The 20007-nt window shown below is 40.0% G+C and overlaps 1 protein-coding gene and 1 long non-coding RNA gene across 9 annotated transcripts in view; one reads left to right on the top strand and one right to left on the bottom strand.

The window, feature by feature from the left end:
* Positions 1 to 20007, bottom strand: part of LOC106855699 (uncharacterized) — a 40729-nt gene that overhangs the window by 14495 nt on the left and 6227 nt on the right. For 3 of the 8 annotated variants that reach the window (XR_015803344.1, XR_015803343.1, XR_015803342.1), the window contains exons 3-4: positions 17003 to 17125; positions 15925 to 16024 (exon numbers count right to left, since the gene is read on the bottom strand). Coding sequence is in view for 2 of the 8 variants with exons in the window: in XM_088164074.1 (XP_088020200.1) it covers positions 15999 to 16024; positions 17003 to 17125 (149 nt within the window). In the remaining 6 variants the exon portion in view is untranslated. Of the gene's footprint in view, positions 1 to 753; positions 802 to 15410; positions 16025 to 17002; positions 17126 to 20007 lie in introns of those variants that run through there. The other 5 variants (XR_015803345.1, XM_088164074.1, XM_088164073.1 and 2 more) reach the window with 2 other exon arrangements.
* On the top strand, positions 5098 to 19837 carry LOC106855698 (uncharacterized). Its single transcript, XR_001403423.2, has 4 exons — positions 5098 to 10052; positions 12283 to 12437; positions 15019 to 15318; positions 18436 to 19837. It is a non-coding gene; the product is annotated as an uncharacterized LOC106855698 (long non-coding RNA).

Raw genomic sequence — 20007 nt, 5'->3', positions numbered from 1 at the left:
CCCTGAATTTTCAGTTTCCAACAACTACCACAGCTAGATAATGGTGTTTGTACAGCAGCTTGTTTCATTTGTGGATCACTTGCAAAAAGTTGAAAAGCCCTCTACACTGCAGCCAGCAGCACTAGGAGCAGGTGCCTTGGCAAAAAAATAAGCATGGGGCAGATGTGGGTGGTCTTTCTCACTTTGCATTCAAACCTTTTCAAATTTACTGCCTTCCCAGCAGTGCAGACTTGATCACTACAACATGCTGAAGACATGAGTTCCATAGCTCAAGATCTCATCTCCCTCCCTTTAAAAAATCTAATTCATTCTAGTTCATTGTCTTCTTCATTTTTTTGCTATGAGCAAAACCAGTGGACAGTTCTCTTTCCCTTTCCCCTGCCATCCATATAACAGAACCTCTAGCACAACTGCTTTGTCTTCCAAACTAACAGTATGACTTATCCTGCATTGATTTAAAGTTTAGCTCTTTAAAAATGTGAAAGCACATATGCTTTTAATAACTGGAGGCTAAAAATGGAAAGCTTACTGTACTTTCTGGGGTAATAATGGCAATTTTTACTGTTTCTACAAAATTTTTAAAAGTTGGTGTCTGCACTTATGGTGTGAAACACAAATTTGAAGCAAAAAGGATGTGTTTGGCTAAAGAAACATGAACAGTATTTTACACAGTCACTTGTATTAGTTGTGTACATCCCTGGATTTATACACATTAGCCATCTTGGTCAAAGCAAAAGGTTTACTCTTGCTTACCATAAGGATGAACACAAACTGAAAGGTTCCACCACAAGTTGCATTAATCTGTCTCATAAACAGAAGAAGAAACAGGAGAAAAAGTTTTCAATATGGTTAAAATTGAAAGCTGGGTTGTAAAAACCAAGACATCTTTAACCCTTAAAACCTTTCTTATGCAAAGACTTCCTTCAGGCCTTTAAAATTTTATCTGTATCCAATTCCTTTTCATTCCTCCTCTGTAAATGCTAGATACAAACCCAGCAGCAGCCAGATGTTTTCCTATCTATAAAATTTTAACTTACAAATGCAACCAGATAGAATATTGTAAAGGGTAAATATGATATGGGGTGAGAAAGGACTGCAGGGCCCAGGGTGTTATTAACAATATGTGTCTTTATTTGGACAGAGAATAGATGCAGCCACTTCTGCCAGGCCATTTCACACCACCTCAAACAAGAATGTGCAGGCACCCTGCAGTGAATTGTCAAAACTCTGTAGGACTGCTCTGTTCTTCAGCAGTCCTTGCCAAAAAGCAAAGCATCCAACAGGCACACACACAAACACATGCAATACCTTTCAGTCTCACAAACCTTCCTGCCAGTGAGCCTGCCTGGATGGCTGGAAGCAATGGTGCTGGAGACAAACTGGATGCTTTTTTGTTGATAGCACTTTTGATGGAAAGACATCAATCCATTAGCAGGGAGTTTCCTGCCAGTTTTGCCGTCAGACACCACTTTGGAATCATGTTTAAATAGTATTCAGATAATTGACCATGGCTTTCTGTTCCCTCCTGTGTGTGCCCAAGCACAGTATGGACATGTGACAGAGTAGGACATCTGTGCTGTCTGATCTGGGGACTCCAGGCCACATAAAAGAGCGGGAATGGGGTGTATTCTAATGTGTGCCAATGATAAGGCTTGTGTGAAATGCCCCTGCAGAGATAGGTTCTCCTGTGCCCCTCCCTGGCAACACCCTCTTTTCACTTCATGCCGGACATAACTTCGTTTGTTTGGGGTTTCTTGGTTTTTTTTGTTGTTTTGGTTTTTTTTTGCATAAAAAAGGGTGTTTTGAACCACAAGCAGCAGAATTTATTTTCCCATGTTTGTGCCATCAAAAGTACACCAGACAAGGAGAACTTTTTCCTGCAGTTCGTGATCATTGAGAGAGATCATTGTGTGTAGCTGTAGTGTAGCCTTAATAACTGGAATGCCTGGGCTGATTTTAGTGGAACTACTTTGTGCTTATTTCAGGTATACCTGCCTCTACTTAAACAAAAATGAAAGACAAAATTCTGGAGGACTACTTACCTAATTTTTTTTATCAGACTAACTTTTCTATTTTGTGGCAACCTCCAGCAAAAATTCTGAAAATTTAACAGTACAGACTGTACAGGTAAACATAAAGACATATAAGTAATGTAGAAAAAATTGTGTTTCACATACTCTGGTTAACATAGTTCTAGTATCATAGCATGTAGAATCATAGACTGGTGGAAGGAACCTTCAGTTCATCTATTTCAAACCCCTTGCTATGGGTAGGGACAAATGGGCTGTCCACAGTTCAGTCCCACCTTGTGGAAACATTTTGGTTTTTCATTATTAAAGACAGCAAAATCAACTCTGTGAAACAATGCAAAGTCCAGCTCCCTCTCTTCTCCACAGAATGCAGAAGAATTGCTGCCTTAAGCAGAGAGTAAAAATATTCAGAGGAATCAAACCTGTTTAGTCAGTGAGTGACTGTAACAGGCTATCAGTTACTACTAAGGAGGCTGTTGTTTTCTAGGGGAAAAAACCAAACATTTTTACGTTGTTTATTCCATCAGCTTTAATAGTTGGTAAAAGTCTGATCTTTGCACAAGGAGCCCTTCTTCATCTAGCACAGGTTTTGTAATGTTCTGCAATAGTAATGACCACATAGTTGTTAAGCAACTTTGTGACATTTTGAGAAGTTGGCCATGATGCTTTGTGCTCCTTGGGGCTCAAGCTCAGACCATTCAGGAGGTTTCAGAAGTGTTGCTGATCACTTCTAAACCAAATTAGTTTTCATTGTAACTGTGAGCCAAACTGCAAAATTTTCTCACACCAGTAATTGACTAAAGTCATTGAAACCACTCACAGGAGCAATATACTGAGCTTCATTTCACTTGCTCTGTGCTACAGGTATTGTGCTGCTCTTCTCTTCTACTAACTAAATATTCTTTATAACTAAAACTCTAGATTTAGATCCCTTTTGTGTTAACAAAGGAATTCCTTTTGCAGTTTCATCCAGTTAGGCATATTCTTTTAAGGGCTATAATTCCACCAGTGCATGTTATTCTGAGCTTGCTAAGCGCCTTCTGACAGTAAAAAGTTGCTCTGGGATTCCTAACAGGACAAATGAGCATAGAGCTAGTGTATGTCAGGAGAGAAGTGCTGTCTGAATAACAGAAGAGGGAAATAATCTGGCATTCTTCAGTCCAGATCTGCAGTTTTAGCAGCAGATGGCTCAGATGCTGCAGGGTCTGGGTATATGAATAGGGACATTGTTGTTCCTCCCTCAGCCTCATTACACCTAGGCAGCCTGTCTGTGCCCTCTCACAGGCACCCCATTGTCACCCCAGAACAAGTCTTGATCAAGATGTATAATCCTAGCATTAAATAAGTGCATTTTTACATTGCATTATGGTGAGGATGATTAACAAGTTTTGATTAAGAAATCCCAAATTCTGTTCTTACTGCAATTAGAAGAATTTATTTATCACCTTTGCATTTCGAATCTTAGCACCTTGAGACATTCTAGGGAGTCAGGAGACTGGAATTCTTTGTTAGGTGTATATTGCATTCAAAAACCAGTGATGATAGAAAAATAATCTGTAACAGAAATATAATCTGTATTCATCAGGAAGATTCTCATTAAAATAATGATGTCACAAAAATTTCTTTAAAAGCAAAAAAAGGAAGTACCAACTTCTTGGAAGTGCATAGATTCGGTATTGGAGGGAGGAGGTTACAGAATCAAGGAATGTGCTGAGTTGGAAAGGACTCAATAGGATTACTGAGTCCAACTCCTGGCCCTGCACAGCACCATCCCCAAGGGTCACACCATGTGCCTGAGAACATTGTCCAAAAGCTTCTTGATCTCTGTCAGCCTTGGGGCTTCCCTGGGGAACCTATTCCAGTGTCCAGCCACCCTCTGGGTGGAAAACCTTTTCCTGATATCTGTCTGATCTGATAGCCCAATGTCCAGCTTTAATTTAGGAAGAGGACTGAAAAGGAAACAGGGAACATACACAATTAAAATTAGGGCATAGCATGTTTAAGGTTTTTGAAGAAGATTAAAGATCTATTCCATTCAGGATTTGCATTTGTTACACAATCAGGAAAGGTCTAGAGCTGGGGGGAGGGCAGAGGAAGCCACCTTGTACAAGGTAAAACACCTGTTACTTTTAGATTTTATTAAACTCCTCAAATTTCTGTTTCAAACATACTTGTAATACTTTTGTTTAAGAAGGTGAGTCAGTTTCTGGGATTTGTAGTGACTGAAATTTTTAAGGGTTTGCTTTCAGACATGTATTTTCAGGAGCACTCAGTATGGACGAAAAGTAACAAATTAGGAAAAAGAAAGACTGAGGGATGGGTTGCCATGACATAAAAGAGAAGGTGGCCACCAGCTGCAGTAAACCAGGACTCTGTAGAGTATTTGTATCTGCTCTATTTTATGTGAGCCATCACAGAAGGATAGTTTCCCCTAGAAATCCTAAATGGATTCTTTCTTTGCAGTAAGCTCCAGCTTGTGCTGGTGGAACTGAGGTGAAGAGACTTTGTTCTACACATTTTATGCTAACCAAGCAAAAGAGAAATGTGACTCCTTGCTCACAGGCTACTTATTTATCAGGAAAATTAAACTGATTCTAGAAATGCTGTCAGGAGTCTTTGGAAAACTGGATGTTATTTCATACATTTTACTAACAAGCATTTTGGATAGTGCCAATAAAGGCCATTTTTTTCCCCACTGTGCAGGTATTTGCTAGGAAGCCAGCTGAGAAAATGAAACAGGTTTGCATGTGCTCATTACAAATACGATTGGCACCAAAACTGGGTTGTGTGTTAGTGGGGAAAATAGCTGAAAATTTAACTTCAGGTGAAAGTTATCCAGAACACCAATAGATGGTTTGACCCCTTTTTTTTGGCCTACTGGTTCAGCTTCTCAGTTTGTTTCCATACCAATGCCAGCTAAGGTCACTGGTTTCTCTCTGATGAATTCATGGCAAACCTGCAGCTTGTGGGCCATGCTGAGCAGTCTGCTCTTCTCTTGTGAGCAGGGCTGTGAAATGCACAAAAATCCTGCCTTGTGGTGCACCTCTCATTCTGTGGGCAAAGAAAGGGCACTCACTGAGAGTGCAGGAGGTGAGATTGGAAGCATGAGTGGAGCCTGGCAGGAAGGTCTTGGAAGGAAGTCATGAGCTCAAGGACAATTTTGTAATCCCTGTCTCTGTTCAAAATACTTGCATTGGATTCAGGGATTCTGATAACTGAACAGATAATATCTGATCCTTCATGGATTAATGTTACAGTTAATGAGTTCTGTTTATTGCTCCATTCTGGGCAAAACCAGTCAATGAAGAAAAAGAAAACTCACATGAGGGAGTTCATCCTTATTCATCACTTTATATCTTCCCCTATCAGGCACTTCATTCTCTGCCCACTGGTGCAAACAGGAGGAGAACATTAGGAAGCAGTCCAGGCTCCTCCTAAGGCACTGTCTGGTGGCAGGATCTGTCTCTCTGAGAACATATCTGCTTTTCACAGAATCCTTCAGCTTCCTGTCTGTAGGATATATTAGGTAGGTTTTAATGACAACTCCAGACTAGTGGAGGCTGGTGCTCAGCATTTTGCAGCCATGTAGGTTATGCCAAATTCAAAGAAACCACAAGTCTGGAGCTGCATGGCAGGTTAGAGGTAGATGTGGCTGGGCCGAGTATTAACCAAAGAAAGTGGATATAGCAGCAGCCCTTTGAATACTAGGGTTAGGTTGGCTTCTACTACAAAATAATATTCATTTGGATTCACAGTTAAAAATGTCACTGTTGTGCACACTCACATCAGCTCAGAATGAACTGTCAGTGGAAAATACAATCTTCTAGAGAAATTCCCTTGTGCTTTTTCACTGCACAGAATCCTGGAACCCTCAGAGGCGGTGCAGAGGCACAGAACAATGTGATTTTTATGTAGTCACACAACGTGCATGACCAAAATGTCTGCTGCATATAAATAATACAGATACAGATGCCGCCTTGTCGAAGATGTAAGAAATAAAGAAGTGCAGTTCTGAAGTGCTATGGCAAAAAGCTGTGTTTTCAATTTGGAATGAGAGCTGGGAGCATGTGAAGAATAAATGAAATGGAGAGATTAGGCAAGAGTATAAGGCTTTACTGACAATGTCAGATGCCCGGGGGACAAGAATGAAGCAAGGACAGAGATGAGGGATAGAAATAGTTTCTATAAATTGAAGTAATAGGTCTAAGAAGTCCAGAAGATTATAAAAGCTAAAATAGCAAAAAGAGTATTGAAAGAGCAATGACTGGAAGAGCAGATGGAGAATTGAGATTTAAGGACTGAAAGCAGCCAAGATAAGGCAACCAACAATGATGAAGTCTCTGAAGTGAGGGAAGACAATTGGAGGTGGTGTCTTGGAAGGCTGAAGGCATTGGATAAAAGGAAGTAGAAAGGAAATGCTGAGATTTAGAGAGTGAAATCAAGAAATTCAGTGTTTAACGTCGTAAAAGTAAAGGTGACTACAAACCAAACTCACAACTATTGATTTGAAGTGTCAAAATGTTAGGAAGGGCCAGCATGTCTCAGAGTAAGAGCTTATGTGTGACTTGAGTACTGTAACCAAGGACTGTCCTAATAATGGGTAAAAAACCCTGTAGCTTGAAGTAATCCCGAACTCAGAGTGTTTTGGCCCAAACATTGATGATGTAAGCATTCTTCTTTAAAAAAAGAAAAAATATTTTATACCTTCAGCAGCAGCTGTTGGGTACAGGCTTTAATTATATTTAAGTCAGTGTATTGGTACCAGCTGATGGTTAGAAGATGCCTACCAATTATTTTTTTTTTACTTGAAGACCTTTCAGTTAATGGAGAAATCCAAATGAACTGGTATTCCAGTTCAGACAGAAATCAGCTCAGTAAAACTGTGTCCTTTCAGGTGTTCCTCCACAAGATAGAATAGAACATCTTGCAGTCTCTGAATGTTACAAAATGTGTAAATAAGGAAAGAAGGGTTTTGTCTGAAGGACTGGATGGTTCTAGATAGGAGTTATTTTTCTCCTAGTGATAAAAGCCCTTCCTAATTAATTCCTACACAACAGCCCTGCTGTCTGGTTGTGTGAATACATATATGGTTTTCAATAACCAAATGCAATGCAAGTTAATGATGCACAATATAGCCCTAAGGGAAAAGTTAGAAATTATCTTCTGTTTCTCCTCTTCAGGAGAATTCTTGCTAAGACTTTGTATATGGGGGAGGTTTTGGTTGCTGTTGGTTTTTTGTGGGTTTTATTCACCAGGAGCCAGCTTCTGCTTCATCGCTCATTTTTATGGTAACCTAACAAAAATCCCTCCCAATGAAAAAAGTTGAACTCTTGAATGGGCTCAAATTTTGGGAAGCAGTGTCCGAAACAATTCCAAAATGCATGAGGCTTCAAAGGACCGATATATTATCTAAAAATTGGAATATTATCTTTTAATAGAGATTTGTATTTCACCTGCTGAGAATTCCACAACAGAAGCACCCAAAGAAAAATGGGCTTGAATACTATGACAGTGCACTTTCATCAGCAATTAAAGCACCGTGGTCTCTTCAGATGACAGTCAGGAAAATGAGCATCACACTTCAGAAAACCACAGTGAAACCAATGGACAACTGCAAATTTCAGGGAAATCTAATTTTGTACTCCAGTGTATGAAATATAGTTATTTATAAGGTGTGTGTGATGGCAGTGGTGAATGACACCTTGAATGACATCAGGGTGACAGGCTGCTGAGGAAGAATTCAGAAAAATCTGACTAGATGTTTGGGCAAAACACTGTTTCTTTGTTTTTAGTAATTCTTCCAATCAGCCTGGTGTGGACTTCTCTGAAAATTTTCAGAGGCTTTGAGTGATTAAGAATACTTTTTTTCTTGCAATGGGATACAGAAACTACCCGCCTAAAAATAAATAAATATCAAAATTATTTCTTGTTTTTTTCAGGGGAAATAGTCTTCCTCTTGTCCCTACCCTCCAGTAACTCTAGAATATAACTTTAGTGTCTGCTCTATCTCACCTGTGATGTCTAACGGGGTGAAAATAGGACTTTTGTGAGGGATCTTCTTCCTAGATGTGTAGTCAGATACCAGTTTCTGCTTCAGCAAAATGAAAGAAGTTGTTTCAGTGTTTACACCATTGTTCCAGTCAGCTATTGGAATTGTTTCTAGTTATTCCCCTCTTGGTTTTAGGAGGAGATGTGAGGAGTAAAGCAGTTTATTCGTAATTGCCCTCCATTTCAGTGTTTGCCCACTAATACTATCCCTGCAGATGAAGTTTCTCTTATTACCAAAAGAACTGTAGGCCTGCTAAGGACCATGACTCTCTTTAGGGATGCTTTGACATACAAGTGAAAAACCTTAAATAAACCCAGTATTATCTAGTTTTTATTATAAGAATCTTTCCCTCAAAAATAACCCACTTTATGTCCCCCGAGACAGCATCTCCTTCTACACCACTCCATAGACTTTGACAATGTTAGACAAGATTTCGTTATTAAAGATCATTTCCACTTCTGGTCTGGAAAAGGATAGTGAATAATAAGAGCAAACTAACTACATAAAAATAAATTTTAAAATCATGGAAAATAATATCTGAATAAGTTGGGTTTGGTCCATCTTTACCAATTCTTAATTATATTTTATTAATTCAAGTAATTTAACTTTCTGATGTGAAAAATGTTTTGCCCTCTTCTGCTGTTTCCAGCATTTTAACATCACTGTGAGACTTTTTGGTCATACATTAGAGTAATGGAAATACTTGCTGACATGCAAAACCATGCTCTATATGTGCTCTGGAGGATGTCTGCTTTAGAAGATGAGTGAAGATGAGACAATGACACATAATTGCAGCTCATTTTTTTGGTTGTCAAGTTTTAGTGTCTCCTTTTAGGCCTATTGTTAGAGTTTTGATAAATTTCATTGGAAGATTACAGACTGGTGCAAAAGCCTTTTGATCAAAAATTGTCTTTATTTGGTTGGAATGGATTTCAGGGCTTTACCAGGCTAAAAAAACCTCCAGCTCAAATTCCAAGACACGTTCAGAAAATCATGCAATTCTGCAGCTATCTCATTTTAAGAGGTTGAAATGATAAAGACCACACAAATCGTTTCATGAAAGACCTTCAAGCAAAGCTTAATTTTTTCCCTTTGGAGAAATGGAATTTCTTCATCCTAATGAAATCCTTGTCTATGGCACTGGTCTTTTTCATTTCCTCCCATAAAACCAAATATTACCCCTTTTTTTTTTTCCAGCTGTAATCTACTCTGCAAATACAAACAAATGCACATGCTTATTGAACTCCTACCAAAGTTAAAAACCCATCTTTGAGCTTCTGCAGCACTGGAATCTGAGGTGAATGCAAGGAAGGAAGATTTTGCATCCAAGGAGGCTGCTTGCAGCTGTGCTGGAATTGTCCAGCAAAACAGGGAAAATGATCTTTTGTTAACACAAAATATGAAGCCACTTCATTAGTTCAGTGTTTGGTTCAATATTAACTGCTCTAACAGTTGTACAAAATGAAGTTTTTATACATACAACAAAAATTCAGATGTGAACGTGGAGCAATTCGTTTTTTTTTTTCAATCTGACCTCAGTGATTAACAGGTGGACAACATCTGACTTTCGTATATTTTTAAAAATCTAGAAATGTTTAGTCTATTCATGTGGAGTCTTAAGAAAAAAATCCCCTCATTTTCAAAAAAGGTTTCTGCATGAAATTTTGATGCTTCTGTATATGTGTTGCTTAGGGGTTAGGCAGAGCAATTTAGCTTAGAGCTGCCAATTGAAACACGAAGTGTTTAGCAAAAAATGTGCATCTCTAGTCTGACACGGTTTTCAGAGCAGCATCTGCAGTTTGTTTTGTTGTGGTATTTAGATACATATTCGACTTCTTTCCTCAGCAAGTCCAATTTTCCTTTCACAGTTAAAACTGGCTTCTAAGTTTACAATAGACTGGTCTGGACTAGAAGCACTACAGATGAATTTGGACTGGAGATAGCTGGATCTGAAGAGATGATCATAGAAATGTGTAGGTAAAACCCCTGACCATGGGGAGGATACATATTTTCATTTGGTGTAAAAAGCTGAATGTCTCTACATGTTTTATAAATATTTGGGACTTCTGCTGTATTTTGCAAAACTGTTTGTAGAAACTCTCCACAACAGACACACCCAGATCACCAACCCCGTCTGCTGGACCCAGAGCCAGGAATCCTATGCTTTTCCTGCCTGTGCCCTAGTTTCTGATTAGTTTTAACTTCCTTTTTAATTTTATTGTCAATCTCCCCAAACCTTTGTATCCTGTGTCTTAACTCATCGATAGTTTAGGACGTACCTGCCTCGCAAAAAAAAAAAAAAAAATCCAGAAAATGGGGTCACTTTTAAGTAGTTTCTTGGTACTCAGAACTCATGGCTGCACAACTAACACCCAAGTGCTTTGCTTAGCACGGGAGGAAATGTGCCAGGCAGTGTGGCACTGACTGCAGGGATGTTATTGGGTCCATCACTGCCACATCAGCGGGAATCCCTTTCCTGTCTCTTTTGGTGCAGAACTGGAGGCTGCTGCTCCTGCTGAGGGTGAGGGGGGTGCTGGGTGGGCAAACACGGAAAGCTCACAGCAGGGCATGGCTGTGGAGAAGGGATGAGGGCACCATGGAGCCTGGAGGGCCGCCAGGAAAAGCGATGGGGCAGCTTTGGAGCAGTGTGATGATGCCTCCTGTGACACAGAGCAGGAGTGATGCACTGGGGAAGGAGAAGCCTGCAAATCTTTCATGGAAAAATACCCTTTCTTTCCAGCTAGCTCAATGGCTTCCCTTCATTAACTTGGATAATTTGTTTCATCCCATGTGATTTTTGAAGATGAAGTGCCATACCTGGACTCTAGTGCAGTAAATCTCAAACCTATCCCAGTTATACTCGTGGAACAAAATCACTTCTATATAAAGCAGCATTTTATGTGCTAACACAAATATGGAAAGCTGGGGAAGGAAAATATGAGTTCTGATACTTGATCTTGAAATCCTGCAAGTATAGCTGTGGTATATTTCAATTAACTGCCTTTCTGAGAAAAAATGTCTTCTATTATTCAAACCCTTGCTACCTCTTTTGAATTTATGACTGTCTAAATATGCTGTGTGGCTGAATTACAAGGCATGTGTATATTAAACCTGGTGACTGTGGGAAGCAAGTAGCAGTGATATACAAGGTAAAGAATGATCAAAACCAGGAGCTGATGTGACCAGTGGACTGTAATAGATGTAAGTAGTTTGAGTGCTTGTCATCTGTCCACATGATCCCTAATGCTGGCAGCCTGTGGAAAGTGATGCGTGGGAAACTAGTGCAAAGTGCAGATTTATTTTATGCTAATGGGGAAAAGTCCATATTGTTCAAATTAAATCCTAAAGCAGAAACAAATCATCCAGCCAAAGCCCATCCTATGGAGTTTCATTGAAACAGTTAGTGGTCTTTTTCATGACCTCAAAGTAAAAATTAAACAATGTTAGGGGCTGCTGTTTTCAAGTGCTTCTGGCTGCTGAAAGCAGCTGAGATTCTCCTACAGATGGCTATTTAAGTTAAAAGCCAAATGGGGGGATCACAGCAATTAGTGTGCATTGGCTCCTAACTGCACCAGAGTGAATAATGTGGGAGAAGAGAGCCAGGACTCTGCCTCGGCCTGTGCTTTTTCCCACCAGAGGCTGAGTACCAGCAGTTCTTCTCAATTAAAAAAAAAAAAAAAAAGAGAGCAGGGGGAATTTCTTGCTGCTGCTTCACTTGAACAAAATAAAAGAGATTTTGAACAAAATAAAAGAGATTATGCAAAGATGGACTAAAGTGGGAGTGGGAGGAAAGAAAAAAAATATTTCAAAGAGAAGAGCAGCCCACTTCAGGGCTCTCCAACTGGATCAATGTAGTACAATGTTTCTCCTACTTTTGCCATAAACTGCCTCCCCTGAGGCTCACGGCAGGCTTGTTGCTCTCCCAGGCTTTTTTTTAATGTAGCCTGAGGCCACATAAAGTGTAATAGGACTTTTATTTAAAAGAACAGAAGGGAGAAGTGATTTATCAACTTGGAGATTTAGAATTTCCTGAGGAAAAACAGAGAGGCATAAGTCTTATGATTTAACTTTTTTTTTTTTTACTCATTTGTGCAAGAGATACAAAACTATATAAAGTCCCATTTCACTAAAATTCTTACAACATTGTCCTGTGAGGTACTTTTATCCTCACTCCTGAACGTCCCTGAATGTTCATTTTTTCAGAAGTTTCTAGCTGTCCGCTGGAATGACTTGGAGCAGTGAGATGACATTGGAAGATACTGATCAGAAAACTGGTCTCAGATTTCAAGTCAGAAAATGTCTCTGGAGAATGGTCAAGAACAAGACCAGCATTTTTTCCTTCAGGTCTTTTTCTTAGGGTGAGTGGAAAACAATGGCAACATGTTTGTGTGTCATGGTCTTTGTTGAAGCAGACACTCAGCTTTTGCCTCTCCCAGATGGAGTGATATAAATGTGATTGCCTTATGCTCTTTCCTGGCTTGTCACTACCACCTTGGGACTAGTAATCTGTTAATTAGAATTTATTCTGTTGGTGCTCCAGTGAAAAGGATTATTGGTGAAAAATTAAAAATGGGGATTGCTTTCTACACTGCTATTATAGCCTCCTTAAAAATGAGGAATGAGGAGCCCACAGCTAATAAATCCAGAAGAGGAATGCTCCTAATATTGTGTGAAGGGTGGCTAGGGGACAGTGCTCAGTGATCTCTGAGTGGTCATGGTGATGGGGTAGATTCCTGAGGACTGGTAGCCAGCAAGGATTTATGTTATCAGCCTTCACCAACCCATCAGCCCTCTTCAATGCAATGTCTGGCTTGCTGGGGGACAGCAGAGCAGTGGATGTTGCTTACCTCAACCGTAGCAAGGCTTAAGTCTCTCCCACAACATCCTCATGGAAGAGCTGATGAAATACACACTGAGAAAATGGGTTGAGAACCAGCTGAGGCACCAGCCTTGGGAGGTTGGGATCAGCAGCTCTGGGTCCAGCTGGAAGCCAAGGGGGTACCCCAGGGGTCAGTTCTGGGGCTGAGTCGGTGCAGAATTGAAAATACGAAATGTGTCCTGCCCCTTGATGGCATCTGTGTCCCTACACAAGGGTGGTGCAAGGGCACAGAAACTGAATCGATGCCCAGGGCACAGCCAAACTAGCTCAGGATTTAACAGCACAGATCATTTCAAGTAAAGGTTGCTGGGGTCACAGGGGGAAGCAACATTCGTGCATCAGAGAGTCTCAAGCTGATTGTAAACTGAGAGAATAGAATAAATGGATGCCAGCCAGCTGTGGGAGCTGGTGACAGAGACAAGAGGCTGTGGAGCTGACCCTTGACACTGGCAGTCGCAGTTGCCTGGCACAAAACCTCCCCTATTGCAGCAAGAGAGACTGGGAACAACTGTTGGTGCCAGCAGGGCTTTGGGGAAAAGCCAAGCCAAGCTGCATTTCCATTGGAATTTATTTACTCACAGCAGATGAGATACAAACCAGGGAGCTCAGTGTGGCAGTGGGCACTGGAACTGAGGGTTTGCACCACTCCATGCAGCACAGGAGGCTGTTTGTGGGGGCAAGTACAGCATCACAAACCTGCTTGTTGTCATACTTGGAACCAGGGGATCATTCATTGTTCTCAGGACATTGAAGGTGCAATCTCAACCTGCCTGCTTTTCCTCTTGCTTGGAATGTAGGTGAATGACAGACCAGCCACTTTCTCTAGGATGTTTTGATAAAGAATTATATCACCCTGACCTAAACATGTCTTTGCATAATTCAGGAAAGTGTCTTAATTTGCTTTTTTTATATTAAAAGAACGTCCCATGTGACACAGTGGTCACAGAGCAGGGTAGTGAAGTGTTTGCCCAAATTCTGCAAAAAGCAGTCCCTAAGGTGGGCACTTTTAAGCAGGAATTGTACACACACATTTTGGACTGGAGATTATTCTCTACAGTGCAAAACACAGACAGACACACAGACACATCCCCCAGCCTCCCACCTCTTCCTATGAAATGCAAACACCAGTGGCTCTTCATTATGTTAATAAACATACAGAGAATATGGGGTTAAATAAACCTCTCTGCAACTTGGTGGCTGGGAATATTGAGCATCCTTACTCTGTGTTAGCATTAATCCTCTATTTTAATGCGATTTGGGACTGAAATTCATATGAATGATACAAAAATAGAATTCAGGGATAAATTAAAATCAGCTCTGCCTGCAACACCAGTTGTTTCCAAATGAGATTGAGGTGTTTGTGTCTATACAAGCAGCATGTCGACTGTGAGATGAGTTGCAGAGTTTAACAGTTCCTTATGCTTCGAGGGTGTTGGAGGCAACTTTTGATTTAAAATATGGATTATCAGAAATCTGCAGGGAGAGTAGTGAAATAATATTGACTTCCTTTATGTCTCTCATATATAGAAATATAACTGCAGAAAGCAAATCCACAACATGTTACAACACATCATCGGTGAAGGTGATCCAGTGGGTCTGTAGAACTTTGGAAAAATACTAAATGCAGCATAAAGAAAATATAAATTATAAATCAAATAATAATGTGTTTACACACTCCTTTATATTTTTGCAGTAGTTCATAGAAAGGAGAGCAACAGCTGATAATATATTGTAAATTAGTTTCTCAAAATAAAAGATGTATCTTAAGAAAAATGAAGTCATGCAATGACACATTCAGCAATGCACACTGAATTAATTTATTAACCCTGAAGGATGCCATTGCAGAAGGAAGTTAACACAACCCACACTGGAGGGCAGTATTGACTGCCAGAATTACTGCAATTCCTGTTAATCCAGAAGGTTTTGTGCAGCCTGGGTTTGGGAAAGGCTGGGTTGAGTGTCCCATTAGGGACTTTTGTGTTATGGAAAGTTAAATCTACAGGCATCTGCCTCACATGCTTAGACACAGCATATGTAAAAATTATTTTTTTCCCTTTCAGGAAGAACTTTGGTGTGAGTATTGTCTTCATCCATAGCAGCACCTGAAAGATTTTTGTGAAATGTGTCATTCTGAATGATGCCACTATCTTGTAGCTTCAGTCATGGACTTCAACCAAGATTTACCACAACTGATGTATGGAATAAACAGCTTCCAGCTATATTTAGAGGAGCATTTTGATACATGTGAAGAAAAACACAGATTATAACAACACAACCCCATGTAAAATGGATAACCCTTATTTGTTCTAACTGAAACAAGCTGTTCTGCTAAACACCAAATGTCTGCAAAACAGCTGAAGGTAAATATCTTATTTACCTATTAAGGTAAATATCTTGGTATATAATCTCATGTTTAAAGGGGAATGTTAGTGTTTAGAAGAGGAAATAAGAATTCAAGAACATAAATGACTTTATTAGAGAAAAATGTGCAGCTAAGAAGAAAAATTGTTTATTAAGCAAACATTATTGTTACAAAACTAGTAACTCTGATACTAACAAAAATAAACCAGTAACCAAAGAAACTAAAATGGGAGTAAATATCTTGTTCTGTGGCTTTATCAGCTGATGACTGATGGTTGATTTCCTCCTCCCTAGACATGTCACACATGATTTGTACTTCTCAGCCTGCAAGTCAGAGGCAGGTGAAAGTCTCTGCTGAACATGTTGTGCTTAGATATTTGTCAGAAGCGCTCTTGCCTATCTCTACCAACAAACAGAAATTGTCATTTCCAGGAAATGGGCCAGTGTAGCTTTTGCAGTATTTTTATTACTCGTGAAAAGAGGTTGAGAAGGATATTCTCAGTAGCAATAACAATTTTTCCTTCAAACATTTTGCATTGCTGTGAGTGGCTGTGATACAGGAATACACACATTTACATATCAACCTGGCAGCCAGTACTACTTACACCTTCCCAAAGCTGTAATGTTGATGGATAATTTTCACCCTTGGTAGCATTTTTTGAAGGTGTCAGTGCCAATATCAATTTCCCTTAGCAGCAGGATTCTCTGTAAATAGAATCAAGCAGAATTTGTCATAAATCGGGGTTTTCTGGGTTTTTTTAGAAACTGTTTGTGAGATCGTGACTTTTCTACTGTTTTCTGAGTCAGAGTATTTCAAGACCTATCAAATGAGCAATGGAAAAATACAGTGAAGGTTTGCTAGGTAGCACTTCATATTCTGTTAATACAAAGGATTTTTGGTAGCAGTTATCATGATAAGAGGTTTATTTAATAGCTTTTTTAATATATAACAGAGCTCAAGAGATTACCTTTCATGTTTCCATTCTCCTGTTGCTTTTGGTGGGCATTGTAGTGTAAGACCTTAAAGATCTGTGTCCATCAGGAATGGACAGAGTACACTGGTAGGTTAATCACTGATTTAGATGGAGAGTCTCTCTTTCCTAAACTTAGAAGATGTGCTCTCTGTCCTCCATGTATTAAACTGCATTTCAGGTGGCTGCTTATGCTCATTTGGAAATCCTTTATATTACCTTCACACAGACCTGGTCCTAGCCTTGGACTGGATCTCTGATTTCTCTCCTCTCTGATCCTAATTCTTCAAATTCTTTTGCCATTGGAAAGCCCTCCTTGAATTGTGCATGAAGATGACTTTCTTTACCAAAAGAAACTTGTGCTCACAACAGGACCCCACATGTCAATCTCCTTACCAAGCTCACCCTTAGCTCAGCACGAGCTCTGTCCCCTTCTCTGGGGCAGAAGGGACAGATTCTCTTGGAGCTGCTGTAACCCCAACTCTGCTGACATCTTGCTTATCTCATTCCCGAGGTCACTGACTCAGGTATAACACACTCCTGATCCTGGGCTCTGATCAGGAAATATAAACTTGTCTCACTAAATTACTCCCAAAATAGGCCTGAATTCCTTTAAAACAGGTTAAGTATCTATCAAGTGCCTTAGCCTTGTCCTTGTTTCAGTCTTGGCATTAGTTCATCTGAGTAGATATCCATCAGAAACAGGACTCACCATTCCTAGTCTGCCACTGTCTCTTGCGTTCTTCCATGTGAGATCCAAATGCCCTTTTCCAAATGCCCAGTGGACATTCTGAGCTTAGCTGCCTGTATATCCTGCTGCTTTGTGCTGATGTGCCTTTGAAAAGAACAAAAATATAGTAAGGATTTTAGAAGAGAGGAATTATTCTCCATTTCTAGACACTAAAATATTCACTTCAGATATAAAGAGCAGGGAAATTTCATTCTAATGGAGTTAATTCACATGGAGAACAAAGCTGAGAAAGTTTTTAATGTGTTGTGTCTTAGTGCTTCATTTAGATAATTAGGTACAGCTTCCTGATGGAAATCAGGTGCAGTCATTAATGGCAATCTGGGTGTCTGGTGATTTCCAGAACAGGTGTAAAAGAGTAAGAATAAACTGAAGTTTTCAGTAAAGAGAGAACTTTGTTTTCAGATGAAATCAAGCTTTCTGGCTTGTACACACAGAAGTTGTTTCCATATTGAAAAAGTTCTCCGCCTCTTGTCCCTGTAGTATGAAACAATCTGTAGTTTGCTTTAATTACTGGGTAATTGATTCCTAAAGATAATACCTTCTTTATGGTCACTGCCTGTGCTACAAGTCAGAAAGAAGCCTTTACACTAAGCTAGTCCTGCAAAAATCTTTTTGATCCTTTTCAAGTCTAGTTGTAAACAATGAAAGAATCAAATATTCTCAGACTTCAAATGGTCCAGGACAACCCTCCTTTCCTTCATTATCTGGAGAAAAGGCTTTCATTTTGTAGCCAAATAAGCATCAAAGGATCACAAACTTGGAAACAGCGAGTTATGGAGGATTATGTGGAAGGATTGCAATGAACCCTTTCATTATTATTATTATTATTATAAGAGTCAGTGCAGTACTCCTTTGGCAGCTCACAGTTCAGCATTTGTAATAGACAGAGACACTGGTAAGTGAAACATTATGGGATTCATTAAGTGTAATTTTATAGGTTGTAACTAAAACCATTGACACTCAATAGAAATTTTTAATACAATGCCTTTTGTTGTACATTATATTGAAAATTGCATGTATATCCAAGAGAGTTTGGTCACGGTTATGTTTCTGTTAACAACGATTGGGGCAAAATAACATTTCTTTTACCACATAGTTCAACAAATTAACTGCATAGAGAGACTGAATTCTGATCCAAGAACTATTTCCACGTAAGCAAGGAACAATTGCTAAATACTGCTGAGCCAGCCAACAGAGAATGTGTATGTGCCAGAAAAGCAAGAACTGAAACCCTGCCCTGTACACTGCTGGATGAACCATTGGGAACATCACGACTCTGGGTGTTCCTAATGGGGTGCCAGAAATCTTTCTTCTTGCCTGGTGGTCAGGGGAAGATGCAGAGCACTGCCTTGCCACTTGTACAACTGAATGAAAATGAAATTTTTCTCCTTTAGGTAAACTGGAGAACACATGTTTTGCAGAGGCAAGAAGAGGAGGAAGAAAATCATCATGGGAGCAGAGAGACTCTTGATTTATGTAACTCCCTTTTGAAGAACAGGAACCCCTTAGGTTCAGTCAGGGCCTTGAAGTAATTTCTTATGCAAACCAACCTGAGCTCAAAGCCAATAGAAAATATTTCTTTCAAAAAGCCCTCTAGCTTTTTAAGTAAGATCATGACATTTGCAGGGAGAAGTGAGCTGATGTGAGAAGAAAACAGCTTGGTATCACTGCTCTGGGGCTTGTCTCTCCAAGTGCAATGTGGCTGAGAACCTGTAAAAAACATCCTGGCATCTCCAGGGAGAACATTTCATTTCCTTCTAGAATTTTGTGATATTTTAGCAAAGCACAATGCAGAACTGAAGAACCTCTATGCTGTAGCCTGAGACCATTAGTGAGGCTGATTTAGATTAAAACCTTCTTCTCCCTGTTAAGCCAAGCAGCACCCTTGGCCCTACCATACTGCTTCTTATCTGTAAGAGCTGGCACTTGTTGGACCTGGCCTGAAGTGGTTTGTCTGCTTAATGAGATGGCAGATGACAATTTCTGTAGTTCCTAAGATTTTAAAACAAGTAATGATCACACAGTCAGGTCCTGTTGAAATGCTCGGTACTGCATCTCAAAAAAGAAAGAGCAAAGATTAGCACTGCACAGCAGAGCATTTGCAGAAATACCATAAATAAACCCCTGATGGCACCTGGAGGCCGAAACAAAGTCAACCTTCCTGGGAGAGACAGTGTATCCCTGCTGCTGATAATCCACCTGCACTGTACCCTGGTGAGCCAAGCTCTGTTTCACACATTTGGGCACAGACTAATCCAGAGATTCCCTAAAGCTGAGGAAGTGGCACGTGGCAGTACACCTGCTCCTAACCCTAAGTGAGCCAACAATGTCTCCTAATCCATGGGGCTGAGGGTTGTATTTACTGAAATTCTGACCCCTCAGGTGCAGACCTCAGAAAAACAGACATGGAGAAGAAACTCCAGCAGCTTCTCTTCCAAAGACTCTACCCTGGTTTTTTTACAGTTCTGTATTTATCCAAACTGATTTCTGTATTCCTTTGCTGGACTTATTTGATTCCTCTTCTTCCTGCCTTTCTTCATCAAGCCCCAGGCAAACAACTGCTCCAGTGGAACATGGAAACTGCTTGGAAAAGTTAAACCTTAGGTACCCTCCTTTATGAGCTTCCCTTCCTTTCAATGCTGCTGTCACTAACATTGACATGAAATTATTATGGACAGAATTTGATGTCTTTGCATACATTAAATTATTTGAAGAGATGCCACAATGTACAGTCATAGGAGACAGTGGATTATTAAAACTGAAAATAATAATAATAAATCAATGGCTTTTACTTCACTTCTGCAATCTGGGTTCTTTCATGGAGGCTTTACCATCTTCCCCTGGTGTCATTGGCTGCAAGAGCTCAGCTGTAGGACCAGCTGAGTCTGGAGTCAGGGTAAGCTCCCTGTCCCAGCAGCTCTCACCTTGCACCCCTGTGCAAACAAGGCTTTGCTTGGCTCAGCCTC

Source organism: Sturnus vulgaris, chromosome 4 (assembly GCF_052056855.1).
Source record: "Sturnus vulgaris isolate bStuVul1 chromosome 4, bStuVul1.hap1, whole genome shotgun sequence".
Lineage (NCBI taxonomy): Eukaryota > Metazoa > Chordata > Aves > Passeriformes > Sturnidae > Sturnus > Sturnus vulgaris.
The sequence above is the reverse complement of the archived record's forward strand: the minus strand, read 5'-3'. Positions and strand labels throughout refer to the sequence as shown.